The sequence below is a fragment of the Furipterus horrens genome, unplaced genomic scaffold (assembly GCF_987537825.1).
Source record: "Furipterus horrens unplaced genomic scaffold, mFurHor1.1.pri manual_scaffold_11, whole genome shotgun sequence".
NCBI classification, from domain to species: domain Eukaryota; kingdom Metazoa; phylum Chordata; class Mammalia; order Chiroptera; family Furipteridae; genus Furipterus; species Furipterus horrens.
In genome coordinates, this window is record NW_028327181.1 from 67,227,454 (window position 1) to 67,242,731 (window position 15,278).

Consider the following 15,278-nt stretch of genomic DNA (forward strand, 5'->3'; position numbering starts at 1 on the left):
GACATGGGCATGACCCATTATTTCTTGGCAGGGGCGGAAGGGCCTTTTGCAGGTCTCCTCTGACTTCAGCCATCAGGATACATGTGGGGAGGGCAGGAGGAGTTCTCAGCACACTTCATGCCAGGCCATGAGCAGGCTCAGGGAGCTCTGCTCCCATCGGCCATGTGGCCTGGGGCATGTCCTCTCCCCTCCACATGTCAGCCCCTGGGTCAGGGCTCTCCTGTCTGCTCCTCCTGGGAGGTGGGTCATGGGCTGGCGTTGGGCTGGCTCATTAGTCTCCCAACACTGCAGGACAGTGGTGTGCACTGGAGTTACATTCACAGGTTTAACAGCTCTGAACAGTGAGGATTCAGTCCAGGTTCATGAGGCTGATCATGCCTCGCCTTGGGCTCCTCAGATGTGGCCCCTGGTGATGGCTCGTGGAGTGATTCCTTGGGCACCCCCACTCAGTCCTGCTGGCCGATGTACTCTGACTCTGGTGCAGCTCCTCACCTACTACTTAGCTCAGTTGCCACATTTTCCTCCCCTGCCCCAAGACTGCTCAACCCCAAGAGTCACTTCTGATTTCCCGAGGGGCTCTGGGATCAGCCAGTCTTCTCAGCACTTCCTGCTCCCCTGTCTACCTCATGTCTCTATATTGTGGCTGAGTTTGCTAATTTGTATCTCAAGTCCTGTCTCCTCCAGGAAGCTTTCCTGGTCCATCCTTCCACTCTCCCTCTTCTTGACTCCTAGCACTTCCCATCTTACCACTGGGTGCTCTTTAGTGCATGCAGCCCGGTGCCACCGTTCCTCTGTCTATATGACATCTTTCTATCTGTCCCCAAGGCCTCAGGGTCTTTGGGAACAGAGCCTGCCTGGTGGTTCTTTATGACCAGCCTCACCTAGCGCAGGGCACCTGAAGGTTCTCATTAAGTATGTGCTGCATGGCAACAGAGCAGCAGTTGGGGCAGAGCCAACGCATAGGGTTAAAGTCCGAATTCTTAACCTGGCCTGCCCAGCGCTGCCTGGCCCAGCCCTGCCTGCCTCCCAGCCCCTTCTCGCTCCACTTCCTGATCCGGGTTTTAGGACCTGTGCTATGAATTACCCACAAGTTGGTTCTTGGTTTTATGCTTTTTCTTAGGCTCTTCTGATGACGGGAACGCCTTTCCCCCAGCTCGTGCTTACCGATTCTTGGGTATCAGTTTAGACTACTCCTCCAGGCAGCCTTCCCTGACCTCTAGTTTGAGTACGGATCCTCCTCTGGACTCCCATAGCACCCCCTCTTTTCCTCTCCTAGCATGTACCACAAGGCATGAGTGGCTCACACATTGGTTGACCAGCTCCCCAAGACCCTGAGCCCTGCCCCAGGTAGGCCCACATGTCCCAGGTTGTGAAGATGCTCAGTAAATATTGTCAGATTAATGGATGGATGGCGGGCCCAGCTGGAAATAAGAAGAACACGAGGAAAGTGGGAAATATAGACATAAAGTTGAGGTCTGGGGTGGAGATGAGTGTCCAAGTGTAGACTTGATGTCACGGACACAGTGAAGTGATGCGTGCTCTGGTCCGGGAGAGTTCCAGGGGTCCAGGAAGGAGGGGGCAGAGCAGGTGTCACATGGTCAGTAAGAGGGAGTGGGGACATGCTGGTGGCACTTGTCCAAGGCCAGCCTCATTTCTACCATCGATGAGGGTGTGGCTGCAGCTGCCATTATCCACCTGCCCCACCTCTGGTTCATAAAGGAACAGTTTGTGCCTCTCTCCCCTCAGGGTCCTCCTTCCCATTTCAGACTTCAGGCAAACCTCTCTCCACCGCGCACGCAAGCATGAAATTAAATGGAGCCCCACACGTGTTCTTATTCATAGCGAGGCTCTGGCTGAGTGTTCCTGGTGAACAGATTTGTGTGTGTGTGTGTGTGTGTGTGTGTGTGTGTGTGTGTGTGTTTGGTGGAGGGCATGTGTGAGCTCTATAGCACTGTTCAAACGTTAATGTGCCTAGAATCACTTGGGGATCCTGTTGAAATGCAGGTTCTGATTCAGTAGATGTGGGATGGGGTCTGAGACTGCATTTCTGACCAGCGGGTGCTTCTTTTGTTTTTTTTTTTTTTAAGTATATTTTATTGATTATGCTATTACAGTTGTCCTAACTTTTTCCCTTTCCTCCCCTCAGCCCAGTACCCTTCTTCCCTCTTGCAATTCCACCCCCCTTAGTTCATGTCCATGGGTCATGCATATAAGTTCTTTGGCTTCACCCTTTCCTATATTATTCTTATCATCTCCCTGTCTATTTTGTACCTACCAATTATGCTTCCTAACCCTGCACCATATCTCCATTTCTCCCTCTTCCCCCTCCCAGCTGATAACCTTCCAAATGACCCCCATATCTATGATTCTTTTCCTATTCTGGTTTGTTTAGTTTGCTTTGTTTTTATTTTTTAGATTCTGTTGTTGATAGTTGTGAGTTTGTTGTCATTTTAGTGTTCATAGTTTTGATCCTCTTTTTCTTAAATAAGTCCCTTTAACATTTCATATAATAATGCCTTGGTGATGATGAACTCCTTTAGCTTAACCTTGACTGGGAAGCACTTTATCTGCCCTCCCATTCTAAATGATATCTTTGCTGGATAGACTAATCTTGGATATAGGTCCTTGATTTTCATCACATTGAATACTTCTTGCCAGTCCCTTCTTGCTGAAAAGTTTCTTTTGAGAAATCAGCTGATAGTCTTATAGGAACTCCTTTGTAGATAACTCTGCTTTTCTCTTGCTGCTTTTAAGATTCTCTCTTTATCTTTAACCTTTGGCATTTTAATTATGATGCGTCTTAATGTGATCCTCTTTGGGTCTAATTTGTATGGGACTCTCTGTGCTTCCTGGACTTGTATGTCTATTTCCTTCACCAAATTAGGGATGTTTTCCTTCATTATTTTTTTACATAAGTTTTCAATGTCTTGCTCTTCCTCTTCTCTTTCTGGTACCCCTATGATTCGGACGTTGGTACATTTAAAGATGTCCAGAGGTTCCTAAGCCTCTCCTGGTATTTTTCAATTCCTGTTTTTTCATTCTGTACTGTTTATTTCTTCCTTATGGTCCAAGTTGTTGATTTGACCCCCAGCATCCTTCCCTTCACCATTGTTTTTTGTGGATTTTTTTTCCTTTCACTTAACATCACCTTCACTTCTTCCCTTCTGCATTTGCCGTACTGAAGCATGTCTGTCAAGTCTGTGAGCATCATTATTACCAGTGTTTTGAACTCTTCCTCTGTTAGGTTGGCTATCTCCTCATCACTTAGTTCTCCCACTGGAACCTTGATCTACTCCCTCTTCTCTGTCTCTTCAACTTAACAGCCTCCTGTGTTTTCCTGCATCTAAGGTAGAGCTGTCACACCTGTCACATTGTAAGGAGCAGAGCCTTAGGGATTTGTCAGTGCCAGGCAACTGGTTTCACCATGTTATGGTACTGTATGTGGGGGAGGGGTCTGAGAGGGAACAATGCCGCTTACTCAGCACTGGCCGCTTTTTCAGGCATTTCTCCCACTTCCCGCATAGGACTGGCACCCCTCTAGCTGTTGCCCTGGTTGTGGTTCCCAGAGTGGGTGGGTCTGTAGATATTCTAGGACCATGGGGGCCTCTAAAAAAATGGACTCTGCTGAGAGACCAGCAGTTTCTTCTGCTATCCCAACCCCAACTGGATTTTATAGTCAGAAGCAATGAGGCTTTATTTTCCCCAGCACTGGAACCATGAGCTGCGTGGTCTGATCTGGGGCTGGAATCGTTATCCAGACTTTCATAATGTGTGACTGCACTTCCACCAGCTTTGCTGCTGCTGCTGCTTTTGCTGCCACCACCACACCATGTCCTCTCCACCTGGGATCCGCCCCTCCTACATATCTGGATGAGTATATCTTCTTTATATCTTTGTTTGTTAGATTTCCATGCAGTTTTCTTTTCTGGTAGTTCTCTTTGTTTTTAGTTTTGAGGTAGTTGTGTTTCTTCTTATGGTTGTGGAGGGAGGCGAAACATGTCTGCCTACACCTCCATCTTGGCTGGAAGCCCAGCTAGTGTTTCTGATGTGTTAGTCTTGCTGATGCTTTTAGTCTGTTGATAACACTGAATGGCAGAAAAACTAATGGATATTGGTGCCTCTCTGTTGTGCTTGATGAATATACATTATGAAGGTAAAGATGATCTGGAATGAATGTCATGGAATCATATAATAATGGGATTTTTTAAATGTTTGAGAAGAAAGGGACTAGAGATATTACCATATTTTACCATTTTGTGCTAACCATCCTCCATATGCTAACCCTTGTAAGATGCAGCATTATTTTGCATATACTGAGAAAAAAAGTATCCTGCCAATTAATGATAAGAGGCCATCAACTGTAAGACCCATCTCAATTTCAGAGATGTTAAATGCGTGACTTAGAATTGATGGATAGGGTATCAATTTAACTCCCACCCTCCCCATCTTAGAGGGGGATGTGAGGTGTAGAGAGGAGGCACTTGTCTGGGGCAATGGCCAGCAGGAGGCTGAGCCGGGACTTGGTGTAGTTGCATTTCCCCAGAGGCCTGCAATGTGCTCTGACAGCACCCTCAGGCCCAGGGCAGAGTGGGGAGGTTTCCCAGGGATCACTGCATGACCACAGGTCCTCCGCAAGGCCAGCCTGTCCTGCATTCCAGGTGGCACCCTGGGGGAAGGGAAGCCTTTCCTGTCCATTGGCAACATATTTCTGCTAAGAAACCCAGTGCCCAGGGCTTCAGATGTTTGATTTTTAATTCAGATATGTATTCCTTCACTTATCGCAGGTATTATGTTCTAGACCCCCCACGAAGTAGGAACCTTACATTTATTCTACACTCTTAAACCTATGTAACTTTAACAACATATGTGTACAGTACAAAAAATCCTGCGATATAGCGAAAAATCTGTGATAAATAATTAAATATAATATTTTTTTTAATCCCACAATGCAGTGAGGCCGTGATAGTGAACCACGATGTAGAGATGGACTACTGTACACTGATGCCTCAGTTTGAACATGGTCAGACAGAAGGGATTCTGTTTTATTTGGGAGGATCAGTCTTTTTTGTTCTATGTAAGCCTTTAACAGACTGGATGAAGCCCCCCTATATTAGGGAGGGTAATCTGCTTTACTCAACCTATTGAGTTACATGTTAATCTTATCTAATGTACAGTATAGTGTTATAGACAACAATATAGTATTATAACCATCAAATTGGTTAAGTGACTAGAACTTAATTGTTTCAACCACTGAAAAGAATTATATTAATGACAAAGGTGCCCTGTGATACCAATCATATTATAATAAATAAATGTATCAGATTACAATGTTGTACACCTTAAATTTATATATTATATGTCAAATATATTTTAATTTCAAAAAATGTCATTCAGAACCACTGTCATAGAAACACCCTAATAATGTTTGGCCAACACCTGGGCACCCTGTGGCCCAGTCTGACTGACACATAAAATTAACCCTCACAAGGAGGAAGGCAGGATGAAGAAGAAGACACCAGACTGAAAGAATGAGTGTTTGTGAGACAACTGAGTGTACAGTTAGGGACCTGACAGGTCGCAGGCCTTTGGAGATCAATGTCTTGCAATCACAGCCAAGTCCTGTGACCAGTGGTGACAATAGCAGGGACACAACTTGTCCGGAGGAGCTGCATTCTGTGTTCAGTGTACGAAGTGTGGAGCAGATCAGGTGCAGGTCCCTTCTAGGCATCCAGGCTGCGTCCACTTGCAGCTGGAGAAGGGCTCGTGTTCATTGTCCACAGGGAGCCTGTCACACTCTTTGGGACCAGAGTCAGTGCCCTGCCGAAGGAGTCCTCTGGCTAAGGTTCCTCTGGACCCCCTGGTGAGGTGATCTTCATGCATTTCTTTATTTCTTCACATGGGATTTTTTTATCTGGTTCTTGCCAAGGGGAAAACAGACATGAGAGACCCATCAGACGTCTCCTAGTCTGGTGGGGATGAAGAAGGGGGTATGACGCAGTGTGATGGAGGCCGGGATTACAGAGGAGCTTTGGGTGCTGTGCCAGGATGTGGGGCTTCCTGACTCAGCCCAAGGAGTCTGGGGGATGAAGCCAAGTTTCTGTGAGGCTTTGAGGCCGCTGGAACCTGGGCAGAGGGTTGGAGCAGAAAGGGTACGTTCGACGTACATGACAGCACCTGACACATGGCTGCAAATCCATGTCACCCATCAGGGACTATCAAAAATTCAGTCAGGACAGTGGTTCTCAGCCGTAGTAGCACTTTGGGATCACCTGGAAGTGTGAAAAAACAACAACTGATGCCTACACCCACCCTCAGAGATTTTGATGTCACTGGCCAGGGGTGGGGCCCAGGCAGATGTATTTTTTTTCCTGAAGTGCTGCCAGGACTGAGAACCAGGAGTGGAAGAGAAGCTGCTGGAGCACTTGAACCTGAAGGGCGTCAGAAAAGATCTCTGCTAAGTCATGGCCCTGAATCCAAGCTGGCTTTGGGGCAGCAGGAAGGACTCCTGTAGAGCTCAGCAGAGAAATAAAGACCTGCCTTTCCCCAGCTGGGGCTTCGTCAGCCCTCTTAACTGTTCCTTCTGAGCTGCTGTTCCTCATTCCCCATTTGAAACTGAAGGTCCAGTGGGAAATAACAAAACATGCAGTAAAATAAAATAAGCTGAAAGATTACTCAATAAAAAGAAGCAATAAAATGGTAAAAGCAGGCCGATGCAGTACGAACTCCAAAACTCAACCAGACAGAATCACCGCCAAGGGCTGGACAATAAAAACAACAGTGAAATGGATTGGTCTAAGTGGCCAGCATTTTATACACTGAGACAGTGAAGGAGGATTGTTCCCATTTTACAGAGGAGCAAAACAAGGCTTGGGGAGACTAAGTACTATGGTTCCAGTGGGCAGGGCAGGGTCTCATCTCCACTTTACAGGTGAGGAAGGAAATGGAGGTTAAGTGGTCAAGACTAAATATCCAGTCAGGCCAGAGGAAGACATTGAACTCAGGTCCAGAGCTCTTTCCCCTGAATAAAGGCCCAGGCCTGGCTGCAGCCTGGAGTCAGCTGGGAGCTTTTAAGAAATACTGATGCCGAATGGACATTTTTCCAGAGAAGACATGCCAATGATCAACAGATGCATGGGGAAATGCTTAGCGTTACTAATCATCAGGGAAATGCAGCCCAAAAGTACAGTGAGATAGCCTGGTTCACAAATATCTGCGGACCCCAAAAGACAACAAGGATTGGCAAGGATGTGGGACATGGATCTCCTGCACACTGTTGGTGGGAATGCAAAATGGTGCGGCCACGGTGGCAGAGAGAGTGAGGTTCCTCAAGCCACCAAAAACAGAGCTACCAGGTGAACCAGCAGTGCCACTTCTGGGTATTTATCCAAACGAGTTGAAACCAGGATCTGGCGGAGATATTTGCACTCCCATGTTCGATGCAGCATTATTCCCAATAACCAAGAAGTGGAAACAATCTAATGTCCATGGTCAGATAAATGGATAAAGAAGTTGTACATTCCATACACACAATGGTTACTAGTCACCTTAAAGAAGAGGAAATGCTGCAGTATGGGACAACGTGGGTGAGCCTCAAGGACGTTGTGCTAAGGGAATACGCCATGACAGAATGGCAGATACTGCATGATCTCACTCACACGAGGTATCCACAATGGTCACATTCATAGCCTCAAGGGGTGGGGTGGTGGGGAAGTGGGGAGTTCCTAATCCATGAGCATGAAGTTCCAGTTAAGCAGGCTGAATAAACTCTAAGAGATCTCTGTACCTGTGGTCAGTGGTACCATATTGTTCAACGGAACATTGTTGACAGCAGATCTTATGACAAGTATTTGAACTACAATGACATTGACTAAAAAGGAGAGAAAGAAAGAAACTCTGACTTGCTGGGGCAGCCCTCAGCTCTCACCTGGTCGTTCTGGGGTGGGGTCCCGGCAGAAAGGGGGCACAGGGTGCAACTTGCACGTCTGTGGCCGCGTGGTGCTCTCGGTAGTCAGCGTGGTTACGGACTGGGCGCTCTGAGTCCTGGGCGCTCTGCCTTAGGGATTAAGCGTCTTCGGAGATGTTTCTGGAATGGTTATTCCTCCAGGAGCCCTGAGGAACCTGAGAGGTTAAGTCATGTTTCCTGGGCCCCCGGCTGGCAGGCAGTAGCACCTGTGCTCCTACCCAGGTTGGCCTGACCCCAAATCCCAGGCTCCAACTGCTGGGTCACATGGCTTCCCAACAGGGACCCCTGGGGACACAGACTGGTGGTCACTCCCTTTGCTTTTCACTTCCTGTCCTAATTTAGGGTCGACAGCACCATCTTTGTTCCAGGCTTGTCCATGCTGAACAGTCATCATCCAGATGGAGAAAGGGGGGTGGTGTGTGGACAGATTTCAAGAAGAACTTTCTCTCCATGGAAGAGGTTTGAGGAGACACAGGCAGCCTGGGAAGGCAGTGGGCCCGGCCGGCATTGCTGGGGAGTCTCCTGAGGGATCAGTTGGGAGGAGAAGGGTCATACTTCAAGGTATTGTGTATGTGTATGTGTGTAGAGGTGAGCAAGGGACATTGTGCTTAGATGACACTCATATGTCCCCGAGGCTCTGAGATTGAGGGGCTCAGGGGAACTGTCATAGCTCAGTGGGTGAGAGATGGTTCTAGAAATGAGCTCATAGAACTAGGAAGTTCCAGAAGGTTCTACATCTGTTTAGAGCCTGCCCTCCCCCATTATTCTCAGAAGGCTGGTGTTTGAGGCCCCAGCAGGATCACGGACACTGGCCTGTGGGTGGTTCTGGCCAGAAAGGGGCACAGAGAAAGAAGGGGAGCAGTTGGAGATGATGGGCGTCCTGGGCTGGGAGCGGGTGAGTTCAGAGAGAGCAGCCTTGCTGGCAGGTGTCTGGTCTCTGAACCACCACACCTCACTCCTGAGGCCTCTAGACCTGCTCTGAGATGCTCAGGATAGAATTGCATTTAGTCACTTTGCTAAAGATTCAAAAAACAGTCACTGTATAGCAGTCACCTTTGTTTCTTCATCTATAAAATGGGGATCATAAGTGTATTTCCCTTGGATTGTTGAGAGTATTTGATGAGATTAACCCAGCAAACATCCAGCAAAGACTTGGCACAGTGTCCGCCAGTTTTGAAGAACTCAGGTTAATTGTCTTCCTCCCCTCCCTTCCCTGTACTTTGATGGGAAGGGCGCATACTTCTGTGGTCACAACTTCAGTATATTTCTGTTTAAATAGCTTCCATTGAACACTTACTGCGTACCAGCAACTGCCAGACTCCTAGGATATAAAGAAAAATAAAGCAGCCATTATTTGCAAGGCTACCTGGTGCTGGGAAAGACTAACATATATTACAGTCCAGTGTGGCTTTGGAGGGGCAGAAGCACAGGGTGCTTACGGTGAAGTAGGAGGGAGAGTTAGCTGTGCAAAGGAAAGGAGAGAATTCCTGTCCTAGATGGTAGGGTCATCACGAGGTGAACAGGATGGCATTATTGGATCTTAAGGTGTAAGTGAGGGAGGGGTCTAAAGGCCTAAATCACGGGGAGCCCTGTGGTTGTGCTAAGGAGCAAGATGAAGGGAGTCTTCAAAGGCTGTCACAGGCCTTTTTGTTTAAAATTTTCATTCCGGGAAATAGGTGTAGAATACTCTGGAACAAGAGTCAGGGCTGGGTGGAAGCAGACCGTCCTCATAGCATGATGTGGTCTGAACTGGGGCAAGACGGTGCTCTCGGAGGGAAAGGGGGATCCACAGCACTTAGGGGCCAACTGGCTGGAGGTGTGAAGGGTGCAGCAATGGAGGGAAAGTGTGAAGAACCGCATCCATATTTCTGGTTTGAAAAAACATCGTGGACTGCAAACCAAGAGTCTTTTACCCAAGAAAGGGAAGAGTTTAGTGGGAATGTGAGTTCCGGTTGAGATGGGCTTAAGCTGAGGAGACTGGGGATCCAAGTGGAGATATGCAGGGGCAGCTGTGTGAAGGTCTGCTTCTGTGGAAGATAAAGTCACCAGCCTGCATGTGCAATTAACAACAGGGCGGCCCGAAGGACATCCTGAGGTGGACGGGAAGAGGGCTGGGCACAGTGGGACTGCTTGGAAGCACAGCAGCATATAAGATCTGGGCAGGAGCGGATTCCACAAGGGGAATGAGCAGCAACAGCCTGAGAGGAAGGCAAGAACCTGGGTGAGGGGAGCATGTGGAAGCCGAGGCAGGCTGGAGGTCCGCAGTGTGCATTTGCTGAGAGCGTCTGACAGGCAGACCCCACAAGGGTCCATGGACCCAGCAGAACAGTTTCCAGAGAGTGGTAGAGAGAAGCTAAACTTCACTGAGTTGAAAAAACAAATGGGAGATGAGAAAATGGTAGAGGTCATACATTTGCAGGGACACCTGTTCTTAAGGCTGTGCCACTTTTTTTTTTTGACTCCATGAAGGTGGAGGGCGAGTGTGCTGGAGTGGAGGCCATGAGAGACGTGAAAACATTTGGCAGAGGTGGTGGTCAGGGAGAGAATGGAAGGTCACCACGTCGGATATATGTGGGATGATGATGAATGCAGGGGTGACAAGGCCACAGGAGTCGTGGCTGAGTCAGAGTGCAGGTGGACATCATAAGTAGATGCGATGTCCTTTGTGACATCAGGGACTGACCTCCAGAGCCAGTGAGCAGACATGTGGAGGGCAAGCCAAATGGGCTGAGCTTCAAAGGAGAAAGGACTCTTGCAAGATAATGGTATAGAAGGGGCGGTGGGCGTGACTTGGCCCCTTCTTAGTTATGAAGACTGGGTCTCAGGATGCAATACTGCCTGGCATGTAGTATGGCGCTGGCATGTAGCATGGTGCTGGCATGTAGTATGGAGCTCCAAGTGTGTTTGTCTTCTCCCCCATGTCCCCACCTCTTCCCTCAGCTTCTGGGACAAGGTGGAATGAAGCAGTGTGGTGGAAGGGAGAGGTGCTGGCCCCAGGACCCCTTGGATGTGGCTGAGGCTCCATCAGGGGGCAGGATGGCAGGGTTGGAGCCTCCCCCCATTTTTCAGGTACACTCAGGCCTGGTGTCTCTCCTTCTCCTAAGGGGTGGACTGCATGAGGTGACGGCTGTGGCTGTTGAGCTGCCTGCCATCCCAGAGCCCAGCTCTGAGCCAGTGTGGTTGCCAGCATGGGAGCTGGGGGCCAGGCTCCCAGAAGGCAGCTGTGCCCACCCGGGATCCTGTGGTTGGCCTTGACCTCTCTGCTAAGCTGTCTGCTCACCCCAGGCCAAGCCAAGGTCTACAGTCGCTGTGAGCTGTTTAGAGTGCTACAGGATTTTGGCCTGAATGGATACCGGGGCTACAGCCTGGCTGACTGTGAGTACCCCTCTTCCTGGCTGGCCCATTCCCACAGGCACCGTCCCCTTCCTCCTTTCCCTCCTCCCCGTCTCTCAAGGCGTGTGGCCTCAGAAGCTTTCTGATCCTGGGTTCTCAATAGTAAAACAAGGTTTATATGGGATCACAGGTAGAGAACACCCAGCACCAAGTGAAATATATAGCAGGCAGGCAACAGGCAGCCGGAAGAGAATCCCCTTTCATTTCCTAAACAGCTAAAGTTGGGATTCAAAGGAAAAGAACAGTTTATACCCCAGTCCTAATCTTCGCCTTATGATCAGGCCTTCCCATTGATGTTCGGGGCAAACTGTGTAAACCACACTACCAAACTTTTCCACGGTGGCAGTTTGGGGAAGCCATGAGGTACAGCCACTCAGGGACTCTGTTTCCTCTAGTTCTAGCCCCCTCGCAGGTCCCACCTGCATACTCCTAGTCTCGCCTCCGAAGACTGAGTTCTCACTCGCTCGCTCATTCATTCCACAGTCAGCTCTTGGGCCTCGAACTGTGCAGGGCAGTGAGACAAGGGGAAGACCGCTGGCGTAGGGGCAGGAGGCCTGAGGTCCGGGCTTGAGGCTTGCCATTTGGTAGCTTCATGTAACCTTGAGAAGTCAGTTTGTCCCTCTGGGCCTCGGTGGATTAGTCTGTCAAGTAGGAGGGAGGGCACCTGCCCTGATCACCTGCCAGCAGGAGTTGGGGCTCAAAGGCACTAATGTGTGGGACCCGCACCATGAACACTCTGCTCTGGGTTGGCCTTGACCATCATGTGTGACCCACAGGTCTGTGTCTCCACCCTATGCAGGGATCTGTCTAGCTTACTTTGCAAGTGGCTTCAACGCAGGTGCTGTGGACTATGAACCTGATGGAAGCACCAACAATGGCATCTTCCAGATCAATAGCCGGAAGTGGTGCAAAAGTCTCACTGAAAATGCCACCAACATGTGCCGGATGTACTGCACTGGTAGGCTGGCCTGAGCCTGGGGCTGGCCAGGCCAGGCCTCTGCACCGACCTTTGCTTCTTTCCCGTTTTGTTTGCTCCTCTTGCCTTTTTCTCTGGGTGGGGATTTCCTTACATCCTGCTGGTCCTACCAAGGAGAGAGGGAAAGGACAATGATCAGGGTGGGCCCTCCATCAATCAGTTTGGAGTCCCAGAGGGGAAGCTATTCTGAGAGCTAAAGGAATGGACTGGGAATTGCTTCTGATAAGAGATGAAAGTGGTAAGAGCAAGACCTGTGCTTCCAGAGAGGTCAAGAGACAGAGCTGGGCTTAGAATGGAAGTGTGTGTGTGTCTGTGTGTGTGTGGGGTGGGGGGGTGCGCATCACAGAGAGAAATACACACACACATATTCTTCATGTATGACCTGCTCCCTCACGGTGTTCCTCTGCCTCACACCCTAGACTTACTGGATCCTAACCTCAAGGATTCTGTTATCTGTGCCATGAAGATAAGTCAAGGGAACCAGGGCCTGAGCAGCTGGTGAGTAACTGGGCTGGAGCCCCGCAGGGGAGGTGGCCAGGACTGATGGGCAGCAGAGGGACTCACCTTTTCTGAGAGCCCGCTGTGTCCCTGCCACCCTCTCATGGCTTCAGTCTCATCCTCACACCTTCCGGGGGCAGAGGTGTCTACCACTGAAGAGCTTACTGACCACACACGAGTGTCAGGGAGGATAAGCCACTCACAAGGGGGCGTGGGGCCCGGCCGGGCTCTCCCAGGCTTTGATCTGTTGGGAAGCCTGCCTCCAGGTCCATGAGGTCTGGGTCCAGCAAACCTTTTGTTAGCGTTTGAACGGTGGCACCTTTGTCCACCTACCTTTTATATAATGCCCACGGTGTGCACAGACGAAACAGTAAATCCCCTGCTGGAGCAGGGTGGGCTTGCCAGAGCCTCCCCCGCCAGCCCTCGCCTTTCCCTCATCTTCCCACATGATGGGAAGCCCTGCTCCCAGGCAGGGCGTTGGGGTGAGCATCGATGGGCATCAGACTGGACCTGTGGTCCACAGAGGGTCCCCTAGGCAGAGGCCCAACAGCTCCCCAGCCTCTTCTGGTGGGAATTTCAGAGTCTCCAGCCTCCTTTACTCTCATTTCTGGATGCGAGACCAGCAGGGGGCAGCCTGTGGGGAAGGTAAGATGCTCCAGGTGGTTGGTGTGACGGGGACAGGCTGCTGGAGTGACTGGAAGGCAGGAAATGTCTAGGGAAGAAGAGAGGCAGGAGACCCGTGGAGGAGCCTTTACAGGAGCCCGGCTGAGAGCTGTGGGTCCGGACCAGGACAGTTCCCCAGGTGGCAGGCGGCAGAAGGGTTGGGAATGAGGGGCTGTGAGGAGGACCAGGGACGGGAGCTCTGTGGTCAGGGAGGGGGAGGGGGAGGTGACCAGGGCTGTGAATAGAGAGCAGGCCTGAGGTGGGCCTTGACAGTGGCTATGGCTTTGGAGACCTGCTGGTCTGAGAGCAGATGAAGCCCCGGGAACGGGATGTGGGGTGAGGCAGCTCAGCAGGACATAGTGCACGTGTGTCAGGAAGTGTGACCCTGGCTCAGGGGGAGTCCAAGGGCTCGAGGCCTCGGGGTACCACCCTGGGATGGACGACACTGGTCCCTTTGGGTTCAATCAATGAACAGCTCTCTTTTGTACACTGGTGTGGACTCGACTGTAGACCCCCTCAGAGGCGGCCAAGGCGATAGGAGCTGGTCCCAGAATGTGGAAAGCATGCAGCTTACTCCTTCCACATGCTCACATGGAGGACAGCCCTGTGCTGGGCGCTGGGCTCCTGAGATGGCTGAGACCCCTGTGCTTGCCCTCAGGGGCCCACAGTCTAACGGAACAGACAATGACCCCCGTGGACCACCCTCGTTGATAGGGCGGTAGAGGTCCCTTACAGACGCTCAGGTCATTGGGCCCTTTGACATTGCCAGCAGGGTGGATACTAGTTATCAAATTTGGGACCCCTGGGAACAGGGACCATGCGACCCCAGGACCCCAGGATCTTTCTTGTCTTCCTCACAATGCCAGTGGGACGCTAAACGAGGCAGTGGTCTTGGGTCTGTAAGCTCCGGTCACCGGCAGTTGGAAGACTCAGGAGAGCTGGGTGTGGGCGCAGTTCTGTGGTTCACCAGGTGTGGCCCTTGGGCAAGTCAGTGTGTGTCGGTCTCAGTTTTCCATCAGAATGCAGGGAACATAGTATCTGCCCCATCTACCTCACGGGGCTGCTGGGGGACAGGCTGTGACCGTGCTGTGTGGAGCGTAAAGGGCCATGCGCACGTAAAGTGGCATTGTTGTCTGCAGAAGCAGCAGGCTGTAGGAAAAGAGCTTTGGACTGGACCCCAGGACTCCAGGCCTTTGCCACTGACCTCTGAGTGAACTTGAGCAAATTACTCTGTAACCCCATTGGGAAAATGAGCAGGCTATGTAGAGCACTATTGTTAAGGACCATTCTGTTCCGTTTTAAGTTCTCCTAGGGGGTTCTTTGCTGGGGAACACAGTTCCTTTTTCTCTCTTTTCCTTGCTAACCCCTTTCCTCTGCTCGCTTGTGGTTTAGAGCGCCTGTCTCCTTCCTGTTCTCCTCTGAGCAGGGCCTGAAGGCTGCCGCTGATTGGGTCTCCTCTTCCCCTCTCTGCATCCTCAGGGAGGCCTGGAGGCATCACTGCCAGGGCCGGGACCTCAGCGACTGGGTGGATGGCTGTGACTTCTAGGATCCCATGTGGATGGGCCAGGCCATGCCCTGCAGGCTGGGAGATGTGGTCTGGGTCCTGGCCCAGGAGGATGACAAGCCAATAAATAAAGAATAGTTTATGTAAGTGTGTTTCTCAGCTCTTACTGTGTTTAGCTTGTTGAGTCCAGAGCATCTCAGAGTTGCTTCCCTGTCCACCTGGGCTGGGTCTCATGGAGGCTCCTAAACGCCTACCATGGAAGGTGGGCCTCCCTTCCTGGG

General features: G+C 50.5%; 1 protein-coding gene across 2 annotated transcripts; it reads left to right on the forward strand.

Annotated features, from left to right (window-relative positions):
* Window positions 1-11,248: 11,248 nt before the first annotated feature.
* Window positions 11,249-15,039, forward strand: LOC149998115 (sperm acrosome membrane-associated protein 3-like). 2 transcript variants are annotated; one of them, XM_090292160.1, is made up of 4 exons: window positions 11,249-11,339; window positions 12,135-12,314; window positions 12,752-12,830; window positions 14,973-15,039. In XM_090292160.1, exons 1-4 carry the CDS (start codon window positions 11,309-11,311, stop codon window positions 15,037-15,039), a joined length of 357 nt encoding a protein of 118 aa, XP_090148286.1. In that variant the 5' UTR covers window positions 11,249-11,308. The 2 variants fall into 2 exon arrangements, 1 of the variants encoding a protein (XP_090148286.1); XR_016514184.1 differs by lacking the exons at window positions 11,249-11,339; window positions 14,973-15,039 and having other exon boundaries at window positions 12,259-12,570; window positions 12,752-12,792.
* Window positions 15,040-15,278: the final 239 nt, after the last annotated feature.